Source organism: Lepidochelys olivacea (assembly GCF_965140295.1).
Source record: "Lepidochelys olivacea isolate rLepOli2 genome assembly, chromosome: 21".
Classification (NCBI taxonomy): Eukaryota; Metazoa; Chordata; order Testudines; family Cheloniidae; genus Lepidochelys; species Lepidochelys olivacea.
The window spans coordinates 9,659,922-9,680,216 of NC_140431.1; the positions used below are offsets into that span (position 1 = coordinate 9,659,922).

A 20,295-nucleotide genomic window follows, 5' to 3' on the forward strand; every position below is an offset into this window, starting at 1 on the left:
ACCAAGCTTTTCTCTCCTGCTGGAATGTAGATGCCATGCTTTCGTCCCGAAGTTCATTGGCCCGGCTTCAAGAGGTAGGAAGGCTCCTAGGGATGCAGTCTCCATCCCCCTGTATGCAAATGAGGCTTCCATTGTTTTGATTCCTTGCAGCTTAATTGACATTGGAGACAGGTAAATAGCTGCCTTTACTCCTGTCTGGGAGAAAACCTATTGCTCTCTGTGTTTGGTCACAGACTTTAAAGCATAATATCAGTGAGTAGCCATAATTCCTCACATAGTGTTAATGCAGAAATTTCACAATGATGTTTAATCCACAGTGTGTCACTTAAAAGACCTTACAGAATACATTTGTGTAATACGGTAACATTGTATAGAATGAGTTGATTCAATTGCTTATCAGTTGAGGTCCAGACCCCCCTGATTATATAGCTAAGAGGCTATCTCCCCCACTACTGGTTTGATGGCTTTGTTTAGCTTGCATAGAGATATACCTTCATTGTTGACCAGGTCGGTCCAGACAAGCAAATACACATTTCTTTGTCCAGGACAGACTGGGCTTATGCATTGCTCACCAAGCACATTTTAAGAACATAATTCTAGCAAGTATTTATAACTCTATGCACACCCTGTACATACACCATGCAAGAATATTAATGATCAGTGAGTTATGAGTTTTCCAGTGCTATATTACTGGACACCTTTGGGGGATGTACTATGACAACAGTGTGTTTTGTGGGACTTGGTATACTCACCACACCTGAGTTGCTGACACAGAGTAGTGAACCACCAATGGACCTCTTTGTCATAGTTTCACACAAGAACAAATTTACAACAGCTGAGGATCTGGCCCACTATTTTCCAGGAACATTCCTGCTTCTCTAAGTGTACACCCCAGATTTCCTCTTTCCAAGGCATTAGTGCAGAAATAGAATCTTCAGATTCAGTTCAGATGTGACCCTGATGATGTCACAACCTTAGTTGGTAGCATGATCACTGGCTGCTGTGAAACTGGATGTAATTTAACCAACAAAGGATTCTTAGGACTCCAAGATGGAGGAAATAATGAGCAGATGCACTGTTGAGAAACAAAGATCCTGTTTTCAGGCAAATCCTTCCTGTCATGCTTGGAATGAAAAGTAATGTAAATGCTGGAGGCAAGCTGCAAAAGAAAACAGACATTGTTGAGTAAGAGCGGAAGAGCTCAATTAGTCTACATGAGTGAGCTTGTAAAATATGCATCATGGCCCTTCTAGAGGCTTGTCCACATGGGATAATAGCCTACTACTGCAGCAGGTTAACAGCACTTCTTCTTAAGAGCAAAAAGCAGAAGTATATGCTTTCATGCTGAAGGTGCTGAATTCAAACCCTGTTGTGGTGCGGCACATTACACCAATACACTCTGTTTTATTCCAAATTTTAATCCACACCCTCACCAACAAGAGATTGATCGATAACATCCACGGCTGGCAGACCGTGAGGCAGAAGCAGGACAGCACCAGAATGTTCCCATTGGCTGAACACGTCCTGAGGGCTGGACATTTGCACCTAGCAACTTCAGAGAGCTGCCTATGCAGGCCACTTGGGTAATAAGAGGAGGATGAGAAAGAGACATGAAGTTTAACCCTTGAAGGGCTGAGTCTGAGCCATCTCAATTCCAGCCTGTTAGCGTCTCACTTCCTATCGTTTGGCATGAGTCCTGGCAGTCTTCCTGGTCCACCCCTGAACAAAAAGGAGAGTCTTCCTTTCTTTTCCCAACTAAAGGCCTTGGATTCTCCTCCTGTGGGATCTTGCAAACATAACTCCTGTGTCCCCAAGTGGGTCATCAGAAACAGGGATCGAACCTGGGAACTCTGGATCTCAATGCATGAGCCACTACTGCCTGAACTGAAAGAGCCAGCTCTTAGACTATGTCTGCACTCCTGGCGGCATGCGCAGGACAGGTACCACACATATAGCTGCACGCCACAGTGCAGGCTGGCCATGTCCACACTTGTCTCTGTGCAGCGCAGCTACATGCTGCAGTGAAAGGCTCTGGCAGTTCCCCACTTCCAGAGCCTTTCGCTACGGCAAGGAAAGGCTCTGGTGGGTGAAAGGCAGTGGGGAAAGGCTCTGGCAGTGGTGAGCACTTCTTGGGCACGTAGAGAGCCCTTCTAGGATATATACTCGGGGGTAGGACACTTTACTCACCTGAGCCATGCCTCACCATCTACACGGCTATTTATACCCATGGTAGCTGGGCCTGCCGTGTCTGTACTCTAATGCCACAGTAAGTGTAGATGTTCCTTTAACCATGGTTCTAGCAGGTACATCAACCTCCATGTGGCTTAGCCACCACTAGAGGGGGACAGAGTGCCATAGGGAGTAGATATAGCGTACATAAACTTAGCAAAATTGGGTCTGCTCGATATTTGCATGGGAGATGGCCAAGGAAAATTCAGCGTGCTGCTACGGTGTGTGTTTAAAGCCCTAGCAACATCTTTTCTATATTCCTGACCAGAACTGTGGAACAACCAAAGGACCAGCCCCCTGAAAAGCCATCCCGGGTTTTATAATGAGTGCAGTGTGGAATGGGAGAGGACTTTGGGAATTTAATCATTGCCAGGTGCACAGCCAAGCGGTTGGACAGGATCAATGAACTTCAGTTATTCACCTCTCAATCCATATTTTTTACACTGCATTCATCACCTGCTGTGGTCTAATGATATCTCACCAGCAAGTGCTGTGGCTTGGATTGGAGCAGCTCCCAGTAATCTGAGACACAACCGTGTTGTCTCTCTGAATTAATAATGAACTAATGTCCCAGCACAGGGCTAGGGTTTGCGGTGCTACCAGAGGCCTTTAGATGAGATGTTCATGGTAGTCCTGACTGCTTGGGGCCATCAGAGAGAACATGGCGCTTTACAAGTCGGTGTGATTCACGTCCCAGTTCGACATTCCAACTGGGGCAGTTGCATTCACACCAATAACTGTGCTTCACTTCCTGTCCTAAAGAGTTGTGAGTGCTGCTGCCTCCTGCCCAGCTGAGGCCAGATTTTCAGGAGCTCGGCAATCCACAATTAGAGCCAGTTTTTCTAACCAATGTTCCGCACCCAGCATGCTGGGCTCTGAGCCCATCTGAGAAGTCTGCCCAAACGGCTGTACCTTAATGGTAAGTGAAGGGATCCTTATCTAGTGTCTAGTGCTTTTGGATCTGGTGGGCTGGAAGGTGCTGTATACGATGTAACATTAATCTGTTACTCACAATCCAGTTTTTAAAAGCCATCCATGGTCCTGTAAATAAAAAACTCTCTGTATTTCCCTTTTTAATAGCCTCTGAACCTACTGTCCCTTCTGTTAGCTTGGGATGGTCTCCTATGTTTTAGAACAGTGATATTCATACCTCTGTGGTTCAGGAGCCAAATTAGGGATCAACATTACCCTGAAGAGACACAACAGTGTGAATTCATGGTTTCATTTACTCTATTGTTCTCACAGCAAATTGACAGACCAAGTTATTATTTTATCAACTACGGTTGGTTAATAACAGAGGAAAAGCCTCCTGATGGGTTAATCACTAAGTCGCACAGTGTCTTAATATCATGTGCTGCAAAGAGCCGCATTAAAAAGCCACTTGTGGCACATGAGCCTCAGTTTGAGTATCTCTGGTTTATCGCACCATCAGAACGTCCTTTGATTGATACACAGCTCTCTGCCCCCACTCCTCCTGTTCCACACTGGGCTCTAGGGGTGTTTAGTGACTCAGCAGTTGTGGAACAATAGCATGGTTACCTGTTCCTTTTGCATTAAACGGGAGGTTAAAAAATGTTAATAGCATTCTTCAGTGGGGAGTTAGGTTACAAGATGGAGCCAGGGCATAGACATCAGGACTCCTGAGTTCTACTGTCAGCCTGACTGTGTGAGGACAACAGTGCCTCAGTTTACCTGTTGGTACAAGGATACATACTGCTTAGGCATAGGTGCTGGAACTAGGGGTGGGGGGGGTGCTGGCTTGAAGTAGTCATAACAACCCAAATACATAGTTTCTGCTTTCAGTAGCCCCCCCCTCCCCCATAAAAATTGTTCCAGCACCATTGTGCTCAGGGATGCTGGGAGGCTTAGTTAATTGGACAGGACTGGGAGACCCTTGGAGAGAAGCTGCTATCACTATGCGGACACGGTAGTGCCAAGTCATGAGTCAGACTCCAACAAACCATGAGATTGACTTAAAATCATAAGACTGAAAAAATAATACATTTTGAGGTTCTTTTAATTCGCCGTATGGTGTTTGAGCCTTTAAATTACACTTGGGGCCTTCAAGTGTTTCTCTACAGCCACAAGGACAAGGAAATGAAAGTTGAGGCTCACTCGTAATCACTTGGCTCTCGGAGGCAGTGCTTTAAAACCAACCACCACCACCACAAGTATCATGAGAGTGATTAAATCACCAGCATTGGCAACATCGGGGCTTCTCTGCTTGGGGATGGGATTTGGATCGGTTTGGTTTCCAGTTCACAGCAAGCTTGACCACACAATAGCCTGGTCCAGTTGGGAGATAGGATTGTAGGATTAACAGCACCTGTGCTTCATTAACTTGCACTCTCACTCCAAAGCAGGCAGGTTGCCAGCGTAGGTTGAAGGGAATTCTGAGCTCATATCTTTGTGTCTGCTAAGCTGAGTTTAAAGTACCCTCAAAACCAGGTTAGAGGTTCTTCTGTGTGGTCAGCAACAGGGGGCTATAGCCCAGGTTAATGCTACAGTGAAGACGTACCTTAGGAGGCAGGGCATAGCCCTTAGCACCACCAAAGCCAGCATCTCCCTTGCTAGTTTATGAAACATGAATTGCCATGGTACAGCAAGATGTCTGCTATCAAGTGGGGCAGATGAGGAGTAGGAGCCACCACAGGCCTGAGCTAGGATCTCTGCACTTCCCTTCTCCTTAAGTTCTCCTGCTTCTCTCTTGTTTGAGCAGGCTCCAGGTGGGAAGAAGAGCCCCTGAGTACATTGCCTCTACCTCCTTAATTAGATGTAATGAGGCCTTTAAAAGTAGTCCATCTGCATTCTGCCTGAAAGGGTTGAGACTACTTCCTGTGGGAGCCAGGTGTGGAGATTTGTCTCACTAGCCAGCAGCCCGTGCCGCCCTCTATCAGGAAAAAGCAACAAGTAAGTGCTCGGACTCAAGGCCAGCCTAGCTGTACAGCATGTACTCCCTGCCCTAGAGAGATGAATAGGTGAGACCCACTGTGCACAGGTGTGAGTACTTTGGCCCCTCAGCCTGCTCCCTTTGCGGGGCTCAGAGCATTGCAGGGTTTTGGCATAGGCATGCCCTTGCTAAATGGCTGATGCATGTGCGTGTGGGGGAAGTGTTTGTCTGGGACAGATGTCTGAGCAGCATTTGTGCTTCAGTCTTGCATGTGGTGCTTCGAAAACTGACCCCTTCTCTGCTCATTTAACTGTGAACAGGGCTGGGCTCTGATGTATCTTGATGTAGAAATATTGGTGCGTTGTTCCAGTGCTCTCTATTCCTTCTTCCAGGCCTCCCAGAGTAAGGGGCCACCCTCCAGGAGAGGGCAGTGATTCCCAAGTGGCTTCTATGGAAGACGGGGACTGATATTCAGTGGCCTGCTGCAGAGAGTCCTGTCCTAGACCCATTAATAATAGGACAGAGAGAAAGCCCTGGCTTGTACTAGTCAATAATTCACTTCTCAGGGGCTGCCGTGTGTGTCTAACTGTTGCATGTGTCTGACTGTAGTGCCAGGTGAGTCTTGTGCAGAGGCAGGATATTGGCAGTCTCCTGTTCCTTGGTAACTGTCTGTGCCCTTTTAAGAGTACCCCAGATGATCATAAATTGATCCTGTGGGAATTGGCAATAACTTATAGTATGTCATGATCTGTTTTGTGCAAGAGTGAGCTAATTAGTCCTCACAACTTCCTTGTGAGGCGAGCGGTGTTATCTCAGTTTCATTGTTGGGGAAAGTGAGGCATAAAATAGAGAGCCTGGGGTAGGGCCTGACAGGACTGGAACTAGAAGTTGGGTCTGTCTGACTCCTCGCTCACTGCTCATTCCCCCAGACCATGCTGTGGGAGCTCAGCTTGGTGAGGTCAGGCTCCTGGGGGTCCCCAAGAATCATGCAGGTGGGCTGCAGAGTTTCAGAAAGTGCTACTGGGGTCAAATTAGGATCCCATGAAATCCAATAGCAAAACTCCTCCAGCCACACTAGAGCCAGGATCTCTTCCTAAGGCCTTGTCTACACTGGCGATTTGTCCCATGTTAGCTGTCAGGGTGGGTGCAGCAGTGCTTAATTTGTAATGAAAGAGGTGCAGGGGCTCAAGCAATTTTAATTATTTATTTATGTTTTACTTTCATAACTGATGCAGCAAGCCTAGAGGTGCCAGGGCTGCCCTGGCACAAATTAAGCCCTGGGTTGCAGTGACACAAACCCTTATGGCAGGCCATGCAAGCCGTGACTCTCAGCAGAGTGGCTATCCCCTGCTGGAAATGACAGTGAGCTCCTCCAATGCAAATGGCCTTGTTTGCGCTGGTGAGATGGAGGCGTATCCCCAGAGCGTGCAAGGCCTGCGCAGAACTCCTTTGCCTCTCAATCCCATCCAGCAGTGTGCAACTCCCACACAGTGAGCCAATTCTCCTTTTTCCCCTGGTGTGACTCCAGTTTACACAGTGCAAACTCCATGGATCCCAGTGCCATAAAATGGCTGCATCAGCCCATTCCTTCCCACAGTGCGTTTCCTTTCATCCCCACATCAAAGAGGCCCATAAAACCGATCCCAAATGCAAATCTTGGCAGCCATGCTTCCCACAGGGCTACTTAGCCCTTGTTTCTGGCACTTTGTTGCCTGGGGAAAGCTAAGCTGAGAGGTAATCTCTGATTTATTTTTATTTATTTATTTATTTGTTTGTTTGTTTGTTTTCCCCTTGAGCTTCTGCATCTTACCTGCTTTCCCCAGGGAGCGAGTTAGTGGCTCAGCCTGCCGGGGGCAGGCCTGGCCATAAGCCCGTCTAGCAGTAACCCGAGCCACTCAGTAGCCCAGCATGTGGCTATACCAAGGCTGTAATTTAAACTTTGTTTGGCAGTCCCTAGTATAAAAAGTTACCAGGGGAGGGGACGAATCTAAAACCGGCTATTTTAGATAAAGTTTTAAGGCCAGAGGGAAGGGAGGAAATTGAGACCTCTTAGGGCTTGTTCACGCTTGAAATGCTATAGCTGTAACGCTTCAGTGTAGACACTATGCCAACAGAAGGGATTCTCCCATCACCATAGGTAATCCACCTCCGTGTGGCTTTTTCACACCCCTGAGTGATACAGTTAAGCAGACTTAATTTTCTAGCTATAGACCAGGTCTTGGCTTTCCCCCTCTTCTTAGGCCTGGTCTACATTAGAAAATTAGGTGGGTTAAATGACGTTGGTCAGGGTATGAAAAATTCACACCCTTGAGCAGCGTAGTTAAGCTGACCTAACCTCCAGTGTAGCCAGCGGTAGGTCAGTGGAAGAATTCAGAACTGCCCCTTTCTGAGCTCTGAAGCTGTGAGGTTGGAACGTGCACTTTCTCTGGAACTCTTCCTCCCTGTTATGGGCATGGTGCCCATGGCCTGCACTTATAAGCTGTAGTGGGAGTATACTTCCCATCCGTTCTCTGATAAGAAGCATTTTCAATGCTGTGCGTTGAGTGCAATCCAGGCAATGGGGCTGGTGCAGGCCCCTGGGATATAGCGGAAATGCTAATTGACTCGGTAATCAATCTCTCCGGGCACATGGGAGAGCTGTTGAGAGAGGCAGTGTTGTTTTATCCTCCAAGGTGGCCCTGTTCAGTGTGGCACTCTATCATTTTCTTCTTGGGGATAAATTATGTTCTAGAAATGGCCGGTTTTCAAGAGAACTCGGCTCCCACCTAGGCCCCATAATAAGTGGCCAAGTTGGCAGCAATGCTCAGCATGTTGGGAGCTGGGCACTTCTGAAAATCTGGCCATAAATGTCGAATGGGTATAAAACCATCAGGTTATGAGCCGACTGGCTGGGGTGAGGAAGACACTGCCTCTCTGAGCAGGTTATTATGTAATTTTCAAGTGTGCAGGTATCTTGCCTTCCAGTGAAGCATCTGATCCTGTCAGCCATCAGGGACAGGATATGGGCCTATATGGACCACAGTCTGATCAAGAATGGCAGTTCTTATGTTACGACCACTGTCATTTTATATTTGCATTACAAGAGCACCCCACAGGCCCCAAATAAGTCTGGGCACTGTGCAGTCTCTGCCTCAAAGGGCTTGTAGGCAAATGACAAATGACTTGTGAAGAGTGAGAGGAGAGGGGTACAATCAAAGCCATGCAATTCTTACCTGTATGCTTGCAATCTGTGCGTGTGTGGTGGGAGAGCTGGGATGGGGTGGGGGGAGTGTTACTGGAGGAAAGAAGGAGGTGGCAGAAGAGGCCGTGGAAATATGGGGGTGGGATGGAGGTAAGATGTGCAGAGGCTGACAAAGAAGAGGACATGGAAGATGTGGAAGAGAGTAGGAAGGAAGGGGGACCGTGAGGGCTCAGCGTGGTTAAAGGGAGATCTTGATTAGGGTACAGGTCAGTGAATGTACAGCAAATACATTAGATGAGGAGCCAGTCAAGTAATCAGTGAATCAATTAAACAGGAGCCAATGAAATGGCCAGTGATCAACAAATCAGGCAGTTAGGTGCAAAGTAGTTAAGCATGTCCACATTGGCTCTGTCCCCCATTGGCAATCTGCTGATCAGACCAGGCAATTAACCAGGAGTGATCAACTGACGGTCAGCCAGTGGAACAAGAGTGCTGAGTAGAAAGTTACCAGGTGTCGGGGGCAGGGGGGTGTCAGCAGGCTGAGGGGTGAAAGTTGGGTGGAGGGGCAAAGAGAGGAGGGTTGAATGCTTTCCCCTTGTCTTCCTGTCCCTGCTGGCTGCTCCCTGCTTAACAGGGGAAGGGCCTATGTTAGCACTCCACCCCACTGGAGAGCTCAGATTGTATTCACCTACCAAGGAAGTTACACGCACAAGCAAATTGTTCTTGGACATGTTTGCTTTTGATAGAAATGCTACCAAATTTATATGCCAATTACGTGTGACTGCCCAGCTCTGGGCAAGCTGCCTGCAGGGCCTTGGCGGTTCCAAGCCTAGAATTCCCTTGTCCAATCACCAGGCCCAGCCCAGCCAGGGAGTGAAAGAATCTCTGTGCCAAGAGAAGCTGGCTATGATTTCCGATAGCCACTCTTTAATGTTTCCCCCAGCCTCGTCCCTTTCCACCCGGCTGCCGCGCCCATCCCAGTGCTGGCCCAGTGTCGCTAATGGCAGCTGTTAATTGTTTTTGTTGTTGTTGTTGTTCCATATTTTATTTAATTTCCCACTATTAGTTTTGCCCCTTTAATCATACAAAAGCCTAAATTTCCCTTGGGAAGGTTATTGGCTCAACTATGGAAATTTACCTGCAACTCACATAGAGCTAAGCAGACAGGGGATTGAGTATATTTTTAAACCCAAGTTCAAAGTGTCATCAGTGCTGAATTCAATTTCACAGCATGGGAAGATGAGAATTCTGGTTTGTGGTTTCTCTCCTTCTGCTCATCAGTAGCTAGGAGGTGATACTTCATAAACATAGCTCTTCCCCCTCTCATAATTTCCTCACTTGGCCGGACCCCCTTCCTCCCCAGGGCTGATACACCTCTCCTGACTGCAACTAGATCATCTGATTCCCAATTACCAGCTTCCGGGCACGTATTCCCAGCCAAGCTACATTCTGGACATGGTGATTTGTAAAATGCCAAAGGGAAAGAAGTTAGCTGTGGAGAGGGGGTGGAGAGACACACGCTCACTTGTATAGTGTGCGTATTGTGCCCCCTCCAGAAGCTAGTCTGTTCAGAGGATAACCGCTTTCTGTGGCCACCTAATGGAGTTACTTCTTTAGCTCAAGTGGCAGAGGTCTGTGCTCTGGTGGTGAGGTCTGAATCCTGCTGATGACTCATGGAAGGGGCTATTGGTCATGGCCATAGAGATCAGTGCAAAGTCGGGATAGCTCAGGGTCTGATCCTGACAAAAGTTCTGAGCAGCAGATGGGTGGCAGGGCTGGATCATCTTCCTCGATTCTTGATGAAGCACCCCCTATCAGCAATATCCCTAAAGCACAAGCATCTACCAGCTGGAAACAGCCATAAATTAAGAAATGGACTTGTTGGAAGCTTGAGGGACTTTCTGGGTGAAATTGACAAGAGAGAAGAACTTGAATAAGAGAGCAGCGTGCTTTGCCAGTAAATGTGTGTTTTCCCCCATACCGTACCGGTATCTGTCATTCCCTCTCTGCCAACCTGACTTCTCGTGCCTTAACCAGCTGATCAGATGACTTCATCCCCCAGGATATTTCATCAGGGTATGTTGCCATGCAAAGGACCCCTTAGGATGCTACAAATCCTACATTATGAGCAAGCAGAAGGAGCAGATGGGATGGCTGGGAGGAAACTGGCCTTTGTGTTAGATGATTAATCAAGTGACCATAGGGGATTATTAAACTCTGCACAAGGAAATGTTGATTCCCCCCCCCTCCCTTTTTTTAAAGGAAATTTATATTTGGTTTCTCCAGTGTGCAGCGCTGTAGAAGTTGAGATCAACCTTGCTGATGGGATGGCTAGCAGGGATCACACCTGCAACCTTCAGCATTGACATTGACAGTAGCAATTCCATTAGATGGAAGTTGCACTGAGCTCTTATCCTCTCTACTGGAGCAGCCCACTAGAGGGGGATGCAACACACTTTGCCAGGAGGTTTCGTAGCCCATTTGTGTGTTCACACCCACAGTAGATCTGCTGCAACAGATTTCATGGACCTTTCCTATCCTCCCCTCCCATCTTCCTCTGCTCCAACCAGACCACCTCTTCACATAGCATCACCACTGATGGGCAAGAGTCTTCTCCCCTGTGTGCAATAGCCTTTCCTGCATCTTTCCCTCTTATTGTCTTGCCTAATTCCCAGCAGGGGGCTCAGAAGTGGATGGGGCTAAAGTAAATCTCTGGATCCAAGTAGCTATGAACTTTGGGCTAGTTTGGATCTGTCCCTTCTCCCACCCTCCACTGTTCTCTGAGAAATGTTTTGGGGTGGGAGGGCAGACCTCGCTTGCGTGAAAGCCGCCACACAGAACCCTGCCTCATTTCACTGTATGTCTGGGCCGCATTTGAGCTCAGAATGTAGCCAAAGCCAGTGGGGTGGGAGAGAAACTTGTCTCGCAGCCTAAGAATCCCCCTTTTATGTGCTCTCCTTGCCAGAGAATTCCTTCCTCTCTGACTCTGCTACGGATACAAGGGCCCCAGTGTCTCCTCCTGAAACAAAGGAGCCTGCAGTTACTTTCTATTTCACATGGTGAGCTGCTTCACTCTTCCAGTGCCCCGCAGTTGCTGGCTGAGTGACTTCAAGTTATTTGTTATACATTCAACCCTGACTTATTGCACCAGATGGCTAGAGCCAGGGCATTGGCCTGTGTGCTGAATTGTCCCCGGCAAGCTTAGGAAGATATGCCTCCGGCAGGCTTTATACCCACTATACCACCTCCTAGCGCATGCCTGCACTGGCTCGGTCTCGTCTGTGATCCCTCTAGGGTGGCTAGTGGCCCAGGTGATGCTATTGGGGAGCAGGCTCTGCACAAGGCCCGTTCAGAGGCTGCAGTTGGTTCCTGCCCCCCCCCCCCATGTGTCTGTGATGGCTGGCACGCTGTAGACTGGACCACAGATCTCCAGAGCTAAAAGCATGAGCTGCTCCTGCTCAAGATAGAGAATCAAGGCTCCAGAGCTGGGGCTATTGCAGACTCATGCCCTCAGTGGACTGAGCACAGATGGGGAACTGTAACACACACTGACTAGGAGGAAGGTTATTTGGCTCCCGCTTTGGTCTCTAGAGGTATGTCTGCACTGCAGCTGGGAGCAAGGCCCCCCAGCCTGGGTAGAGAGACTTGCACTAGTTCACTAGAAATAGACCCCCTGGATGGTGGCAGAGACTAGGCTAGCTAGCGACCTGAGCCACAATGCTGCTGTTTTCAGTGCATTAGCTCAAGCAGAGCTAGCAGGCGTCTGTCTGGGCTGGGCAGCTCCATCCCCGCTGCAGTGTTGATGTACCCAGCTAGCTCCTTAGCTTTCCCCTGTAAAGCTACAGCTCCCAGATATAGATCTATCTACTCCCTGTCTCTCTCCTGAGCACCACACTCCGGCTCTCACCTACGTGCTAGTTGATGGGGAAACCGAGGCACAGAGTGGGAAGTGACTCACTTGTATGAAGTCATATAGCAAGTCAACAGCAGAGCCCAGGCTAGAACCCCAGGCTCCTGAGTGTGACCCACGCCCTAGCTGCCTGACTGCAGTATTTTACCTCTGCCTTTTCCTCCTTATCTCCACCCCTTTACCTGTGGAGGAGCTCTCAGCCTTTGGCCTGGGCCAGCTCTGGCTTCCCTTTGGCCCCACGTGTTAAGGGCACAATGGCTGTGGATGACAAATGCCCATTTTGGTTATTTAGTGCTGTGAAGGACCATTCCCAACAGGGCCTCCCCTTGTGCTAAGGGCTCATGTTCAGGTATCGCCATGCGGTCTCTTGTTCCCTATGCAAAGGCCCACCTCTGCCAGGCAGCCCGCTTTCACCGGTCCCTTCAGACAGGTCGCCCCCTACGTTCCCATCCTACAGCCTTGCCCCACCAGTGAGCGCTTCCCTCCCTGGCTCTTTGCCATGCCATGAGGACACAGAGCAGCCCGTCACAAACTGGACGTGATGGACAGCCTGGCTGTGGTCCCAGGCCTTTAAGAGGTGTTTAGCTCTGAACTGGTCCTCCATAGCCACCCGAATCTGGGTCTTGCCCTCACCTGTGTGGGAGCCTGTTGGATGAAAAGGGTCTGGCTGAGCCCGTACAGATGCTGGCAGCAGGAGTAGGGCAGGTGCCTGGCTATGCAAGGCAGTGGTGTGAAAGTGACCAGCTTAGCAGGGCGTGTGGGTGGGCGGAGAGGAGCCTCTAGGGCGCTGGGCGAGGCGGGAAGGACCCGGCGCTGAAGCAGCGGCCCGTGGAGGGGTGGATTGCACCACCGGAAAGGAATGTATCTGCAGCTGTGCCAGGCATGGAGACCACACCTTGGAGCCGGGGGATGACTCTGCTGTTACTGCACTGAGTCACCAGCCTTGCATCCACAGCCGCTTCCTTTCCGGGAGGGAGAAACTCAGTGCTATTTATCATGGGGCTTAAAGGGGGAGGAAGGAAACTTATTTATAACTACCCTATCTCCCCCAGCCATGAGGCTCAGGGCCCAGTGCCTGGCGGGAGTGGGGAGAGAGCATGGCAGGCAGGGCATCCCCATGGTGTCCTGTGCCAAGGGGCTGCTTTGCTTACGTGCTTCTGGCCTAGTTTGCCAGCGGTGCTGGCCAGCTGCAGCTCCCATTGACTCCAGCTGGAACTGTGGGTGCTCCACGCCTCTGAAAACCAGGCCTGTAGAGTGAAGGAGTGCAGAGGAGAGAGAGGGGGCCGGGAGGCCCAGAGGTGGCCCAAACAATGGCAGGTTTGCTGTGGCCTGTCTCTTGTCTTCTCCTTCCTTAACCCCACACGCTTTCCACCAATAGCCCCTATGCACTCGCTCCCTGGGCCATCTCCCCCTCAAACAGCTCCCTCTTCTAGAAGCAAATCAAGCCTCTCCCCCCCCCCAAGAATGAGGGTCCCTTTTAAAACACAAAATGAGAAATTAGACCCCTGTGATGAGGCTACCTCTCCCTCCACCACCCCTCAGGGGCCAACCGCAGGCTCAACAACCTCTCAGCTCAAGCCCAGCCCTGGAGGGTTGAACTATCAAGCTGTTGGGTCTCAACCCAGGGCTGAGTTCTACAAGCATGAGTCATTACAGCTTGAGTCAAAGAGCTGGGCTCTGGAGTGGGGAGCAGCAACGTACCCCTACTCTCTTGGACTGGGGACACACAACCCATGTGTCCAGTGGCTCTCACCTCCACTTGGCTGGCCATCTGTCTGACCAAGGAGTTAACTTCTATTCAGACCCAAGGAGCTTAAGGCCTGCCCTAGTTCTACCTGGCTATGTAGTAATGGGCCCAATCCTGGCCCTTTCCTTAGCCCAAATGCCTGTTGAAGTCAGTCAGTAGGGACTAAGCATCTGTTGGGAGCCCTGGGTCCTCTCTCTACTGTGCCCTGTGCGTACAGTACATCCTCTGCTCATCTCCTGCATTTAATCCAGTATCTTAAACTGAGACCCGACGGGTACAAAACCCACCCAATTTCATACTCCCCCAGCAAACTGTAAAAGTCCATCAGTCTGAAAGTGAATAAGCAGAGATTCATTAGGCAAAAGGCACTGCCTGCCATGTGGCTTTCTGAGTGATTCTAGCATGTCTGGGGTGGTGGCTCAGCCCCTGAACCACCAGACAAATACAGTAATCCCCTAGAAATTGTCTGCCCGCAGTGCTGGATTCTTGTTTCAAATAGTTTGAGTGGTTGGTGAGGCCCCTCCATTTACTGCGTGCCACGGGGATCGATCTATTTGTATCCAATATTGATGTATGTGAAGTTTAAGGTTTGCACCAGCTGAGCTCAAAGAGGTTTAACCCCATGGGAGGAGGGGCTGAGACTGAACTTTTGGATTTTGTGGATCTGATCTGTCCTACAGTTGCGGGGGATGTGGGGTGACTGGGATCCTAGGTTTTGATTGGTTTCAGAGTAACAGCCGTGTTAGTCTGTATTCGCAAAAAGAAAAGGAGTACTTGTGGCACCTTAGACTAACCAATTTATTTGAGCATGAACTTTCATGAGCTACAGCTCACTTCATCGGAGTGAAGTTACCGATGAAGTGAGCTGTAGCTCATGAAAGCTCATGCTCAAATAAATTGGTTAGTCTAAGGTGCCACAAGTACTCCTTTTCTTTTTAGGTTTTGATTGAGGCTTCTCTGTTCTATGGATTAACCATTTAACTGAAGAGCTGTCCTCTAGGATGCAGCATGGCCCAATTGTTAGAGCATCAAGTTGGAGAAGCAGAGGATTTGGGGTTTACCCATAGCAGAGCCAGGAAGAACACTGCATTATGTTGGGTAAGTCCTATCACCTGCATTTTAGCCACAGTTTCCTTATCTGTACATATCTGTTCCCTATCTGGCATAATGGGACCTTCCCAGCATTGTAAAAGGCTCTGCCTGTACGTGCCAAATATCTGAACCTGTTCTTTACCCCCCCAGCCCTGGACAGCATTTTACAATACAATGAGGTGTGTTGGGAGAGTGTTTCCACCTTCCTTCGAAACATAAAGTATTGGCCAGTACTACCAAATTGGATGGGTTGCTGAGCTGAGCTAAAATATCCAGTCCTGTGATGCTGTGAACCAGACTGTGCTAGAAATGAGGTCTGACTGTCTGAGCTGGGTCTTATTTATAACATTATTTTAAATGGATTCTGCTTCATGTCCCCTATTCTCTTGGTGAGCAGAAATCAGGCCAGCCTTGCATTGGTTCAGTACAATATTTTGCACTTCTGAAGCGAGTTTCACTTAGGGATCTCAAAAGCACATTGCAAATGCTAATTAACCAAACCCCGTGTGAGTGACTAATGTCATGACCCCCATTTTCCTGAGGCATAGAGAGATCACGACTCGTCCAAGGTTATGCAGCCAAAGAGTGATGGGGCCAGGAAAAGAATCCAGGAGTCCTGTGCTCTAATCCCTAGAACAATATATTACACCTGACGTGATGTCTGAGAGGCTGTTTCCCCTTCTTATCAGAGCAGTTGAGTATTTGTGGGTAAGCTTTCATCTTTGATTCTTGGAGGTATTTTCTCTGAGCCAGTGTTGAGAAAACTTCACTGCCGCTAAAGCCAGATAAGTTTCTCCCCTCCATCACCGTGAGATAGGGGATGCTAAATTTGTCCTGTGTTGAAAAGGCAGCTAATCCTGCTGGACCTGAACTCACAGCTTCCCTGTAGGAATTGCACTAGATTTCCCTGTTCTGCCAGGGGATTTGTTTGTTTCCTAGCAGAAAAAAACAAACCAGCATATAAGGCAAGATTTAGATTTCAGAAGTCATGGGGAGGGGTGTTGGCAAGGAAGGGCAGGGGGAAATGAATCACAAAAGCATGTTTGTTTGTTTGTTTTTTTTTTGTTTTGGTTTTTCTAATGTTGCCGATAGCAGGCAAGAAAGAGAATTACATTTAAATGTGTGGAACTGGAATGACTACAGTGTCCATCAGATACTCTGAGAATATTGTGCTGTTCCGCTGATGCTTTATTAGGAACAAAGGAGCTGCCAGATTGGGTCAGACTTGGGATCCCTCTAGTCCAGGAACCTGGCTCTGGCCAGCAGCAGATGCTTCAGAGGAAGGTCCAGGAACCCTGCAGTAGGCAGATGTGGGATATTCTGCCCCCACATTGGTCTCCTCCTAATCCTTATTCTTGCATGGGCTGCAGTGGCCTCACAACTCTGATTCTTGGCCGTGTTGTGTGCAGTGAGGTGTATTGTGCCAATAAGACCCAGCCAAGCTTTGGGAACAGCTCCACCCCACAGCTCTCCAGAGGGTGTTCTAGGGTAATAAGACTACCTCTCAAAGTGCCTTGCTATGCATGGCCCAGATTAGAGCCCCAAGCCAAACCTCCTCCCAATGTGCTGAACCTGGCACGGTCCCGGCCACAACTGGCCAATTCCACTTCCCCCAAAGCCCTCTGGGGTGGCTAGTCCTCACAGGTTGCAAGAGTGGCCGGTCCCTGCCTCAGACGTGGGTGGGGACCAACCAGGCCCTAATTGAGGCTTTATCATCATTATTTGTTTGTAGGCTGCGGAGACGAAGGCTCTCTTATCCCCTAGGGCCAGACTGCAGGACAGAGGGAGGGCTGGGGATGGATGAGCCAAGGGTGGAGAAACATCAGATCTCTGAGGCAGGCTGGAGCAAGCTGGCAGAGAGCTTTGCAACCAGTCAGAGGTGACTAGCTCCAAGGATTCCCATGTGCAGTGGATGCTGATTTCATTTTTTTTAATTTAATTTTATTTTTCCCCCCCAGCAAGTTCCAGAGAGAATGCCATGGGTCAAAATCTCCCTGTTTAATAAACCCTCATTGGCTTCTCCAGCTGTGTGCAAAAAAGCTGTTCTCTCCTGAACACTCAGCTCTTCCTCCCAAATGTTCCTTCCGTGAGGGAACTTCTCATCCTTAATCTCAGCACCCAGAAATCAGAGCAAGGAGACCAGGACTCAGGGGTGTTCAGTTCCTAGCTCGCAGGGATTAGTGGATTAGAGAAGGGTGGGCTGTGAGTCAGGACTCCCACATCTAGGAGGGGAGTATGGTCCAATGGTTAGAGCAGTGGACCGGGAACACGCACTCTGGGGTTGTTCCCAGCCCTGTGATGGGAGGGGAGTGTGGGGGTTAGAAGAGAGGAGAAGCTGGGAGGGCCAACTCCTGGGTTCGGTTCCTGGCTCTGAGGGAGTAGTGGGGTCTATGGGTTAGAGCACAGGGGACCAGGAGTCCAGATTCCTGGCTTGTACTTCCAGCTCTGCCACTAACTGGCTGTGTAACCCCTAAGTGTGTGTGTATGTCAGGGGGAGATGACTTTAACCAAATCACTGAGCTTTTTTTTTTTTTTTTTTTTTTTTTAAAGACAGGGTGGTACAAAGTCCCATTGCACAGTTTAACCCTCCCTCCCCTCTTTCCTAGTGGCTCCCCTGAGATCTGGTGCAGGTCCAACTTGCAAATGCATCAGCTGGGGTTAAATCGCCCTGTGGCCTGTACCAGCGAGGGGCTGCTAGCCCAATCAGAGGGGAAAGCCGCGAAACTGCCCCCAAGGCTCTGGCCCGCTGGCTGAGCCCCCTGGGCACCCACAGGACATAGGTGCTGGAACTGGGGGTATCGCCCCCCCCAGCTTGAAGCGGTTTCCATCGTATCCAGGGGTTACAGGCTGGTTCAATGGCTCTCAGCGCCCCCCCCCCCCCACTATACAAAGTGGTCCTACACCCCAGCCACAGGAAGCCACCGCCCGGGCTGCACTAAGCGGAGCAGCCTTCGCCCTCCCCGCTTCGCCTCGCCCCGTGTGAACGGGCGCGGTGGGAGCTAGCCGCGGGGTGCGTGAGTGTGAGTCACCCCCCCCCCCCCACCGCCCGCTGCATGGGGGCCCTGGGCGCCGCTGCCCGGGCCAGCAAGAAGTTCCCCAAAGTTGGAGGGAGGAGGGGTGGGGCCTGGGCCGGCGGGGCACCCCACGCGGGCGAGATTTGCATGCCTGGGTTCAGCAGGACTTCCTGCTCGGCTGTCATTGGCTGCAGGTAGCAAACTAAGCCGGAGCCCTCCTGCAAAGCTGTAATTGAGCCCCCCCCCCCCCCCCGCAAGCCCAGCTCCAGCGCTGCCTGTTTGCGCGCTCCTGCGCTGGGGAGCACATGTAAACCCCCCCCCCCCCCGCCCTCGCATCCACCCACCTTCTCCCCCCCTGGCTCCGCTCCGGGGGTGGGGCAGGCTCCCTTGGACCGCCGGCTGCGGTGCCCCCACGTGGCGGTGGAAGTGAGCTGAGGACCGCCACTCCAGGAAGAGGGGGGCCGGTCGCGGGAATCATGAATGAGATGTCCAGCTTCTTGCACATCGGGGACATCGTCTCCCTGTACGCCGAAGGGTCGGTCAATGGGTTCATCAGCACGCTGGGGTGAGTAGACTAGCGCCTGGGGGGGGGGGAGGCTGAGCCGGGGGGGGAAGGGGGGGCCCCCTGGGAAGTGAGCCGGATTATCTTCATTTATGTGACAAAAAGGGAAGTGACACGGTGGCTAGGTAGAGGCCGAAAGGGCTGGCTGCCTGCCTCGGGTCAAAGGCGCTGGAGAGGTCAGGGTGAGACCCGTGCGGAGGCAGGTTCTGCGGTGAGGTTCCTTGCGCCTTCCTCTGAAGCAGCTGCTGGAGACCAGATCCTGGACGGGATGGCCCTTGCCTCTGCTCCACTCTGACCATTGCTGCCTGCCTGCAGCCCCGTCCCCTCGCCTGGGCTGGCTGCGCTTCCCTTCCACCTGTTGCTGGAGTGGGAATTGGGATCCCCTAGAGAGCGGGGGTGAGATGCCCTGGGACATGCCCGGCAAGGTTCCGTGGCAGCGGAACAAGAGTAATATTTAAGAATTGGGTTTGTTCGGTAGCTGATGGTCCCAGGGCTTAAATTGTGCCAAAGCGGAGCAGTTCATAGCTCCGGCACCTCTGGGCCACTCGCTGCATCAGTTAAGAAAGTTAAATTGCTTGTGCCCTGGCACCTCTTTCCTTACAAACTAAGCTTTGGTCCTCTCTCCGGTCGGTGCAGGGGAGGCTGGGTTCTGTACCTGCAAGGATCTGTGCTGATGCTCTGGTATGTCGCTCCCATATTGAACTTGTATGATTCCCCTGCATGAAGTCTGAACCATGTGCATTGGGGGAGGCAGGAGAGGACTATATCCTTTACCCTGGGGGCTCTGCCAGGCTATTCTCTCTGTGGGTTTTTTTGGGTGCCGGGGACATACCCCCTGCCCTGGGCATCTTCTTGCCGAACTTTCCCCCAGGCAAGCCACTCGAGCGAAGCAGTGCCGGCAAATCCATCATATGAATTGGGGACTGGCTGGATAGCGCACAGCTGTGTGTCCTGGGTGCTAAAGGTTCCCCTCTGTTTACCCTGGTTTCTTTACCTCTCCAACTACCCCACAGGAGTCTTTTGTACCCTGGGGAGACTCTGAGGATTCCCCTGTGGTATAGCGAGGAGGCAGGACTGGGCTGTGTTGCATGCAAAGAGGGTTCTTTATTCAGGCTGCTGGACATGGACACACCCTATGGTTCTCTCTGACGGAGTCCCTGCTGACCCACACAGATATGCAGTGTAGCTGTAGCAGTGTCCGTTCCAGGATATTGGAGAGAACCTGGGTGAAGGAATCTTTCATCAACAGAAGTGGGTCCAATAAGAGACAAGCTTTCGAGCCACACAGAGAAGCTAGTCTCTCTCGCCAGCAGAATTCGATCCCAAAAGATATTGTCTCACGCACCTTGACGCGCGCACACTCCGCTCCCCACGTTTGCCTACGGACAGCCATGGGTGTAAATACACACTGCGATGGCAGATATGGACACATGCGCATGTCTGCACAAAACACACCTACAGCCATGCACCCAAGTTTATAAACCCGTATGTGAACACAACTGTACAATGTGCTCACAGAGTTTAAAGCCAGAGGAGACCAGCAGATCATCCAGTTTGCTCTCCTGTATGTCACAAGCCACCAACACCCCCCTCCCCCCCGCACCCTAAACCCAACAACTGAAATGAGACTCGCATATTAGTCTCCCGTGGGCTGTAAGCGATTACTATGC

General features: G+C 50.5%; 1 protein-coding gene across 1 annotated transcript in view; it reads left to right on the forward strand.

Moving 5' to 3' along the window:
- Window positions 1-18,402: 18,402 nt before the first annotated feature.
- ITPR3 (inositol 1,4,5-trisphosphate receptor type 3) overlaps window positions 18,403-20,295 on the forward strand; it is an 81,393-nt gene continuing 79,500 nt past the window's right edge. The window contains exon 1 of the mRNA XM_084611265.1: window positions 18,403-18,628. Within this exon, the coding sequence (XP_084467391.1) occupies window positions 18,540-18,628 (89 nt within the window). The 5' untranslated portion in view covers window positions 18,403-18,539. The remainder of the gene's footprint in view (window positions 18,629-20,295) is intronic.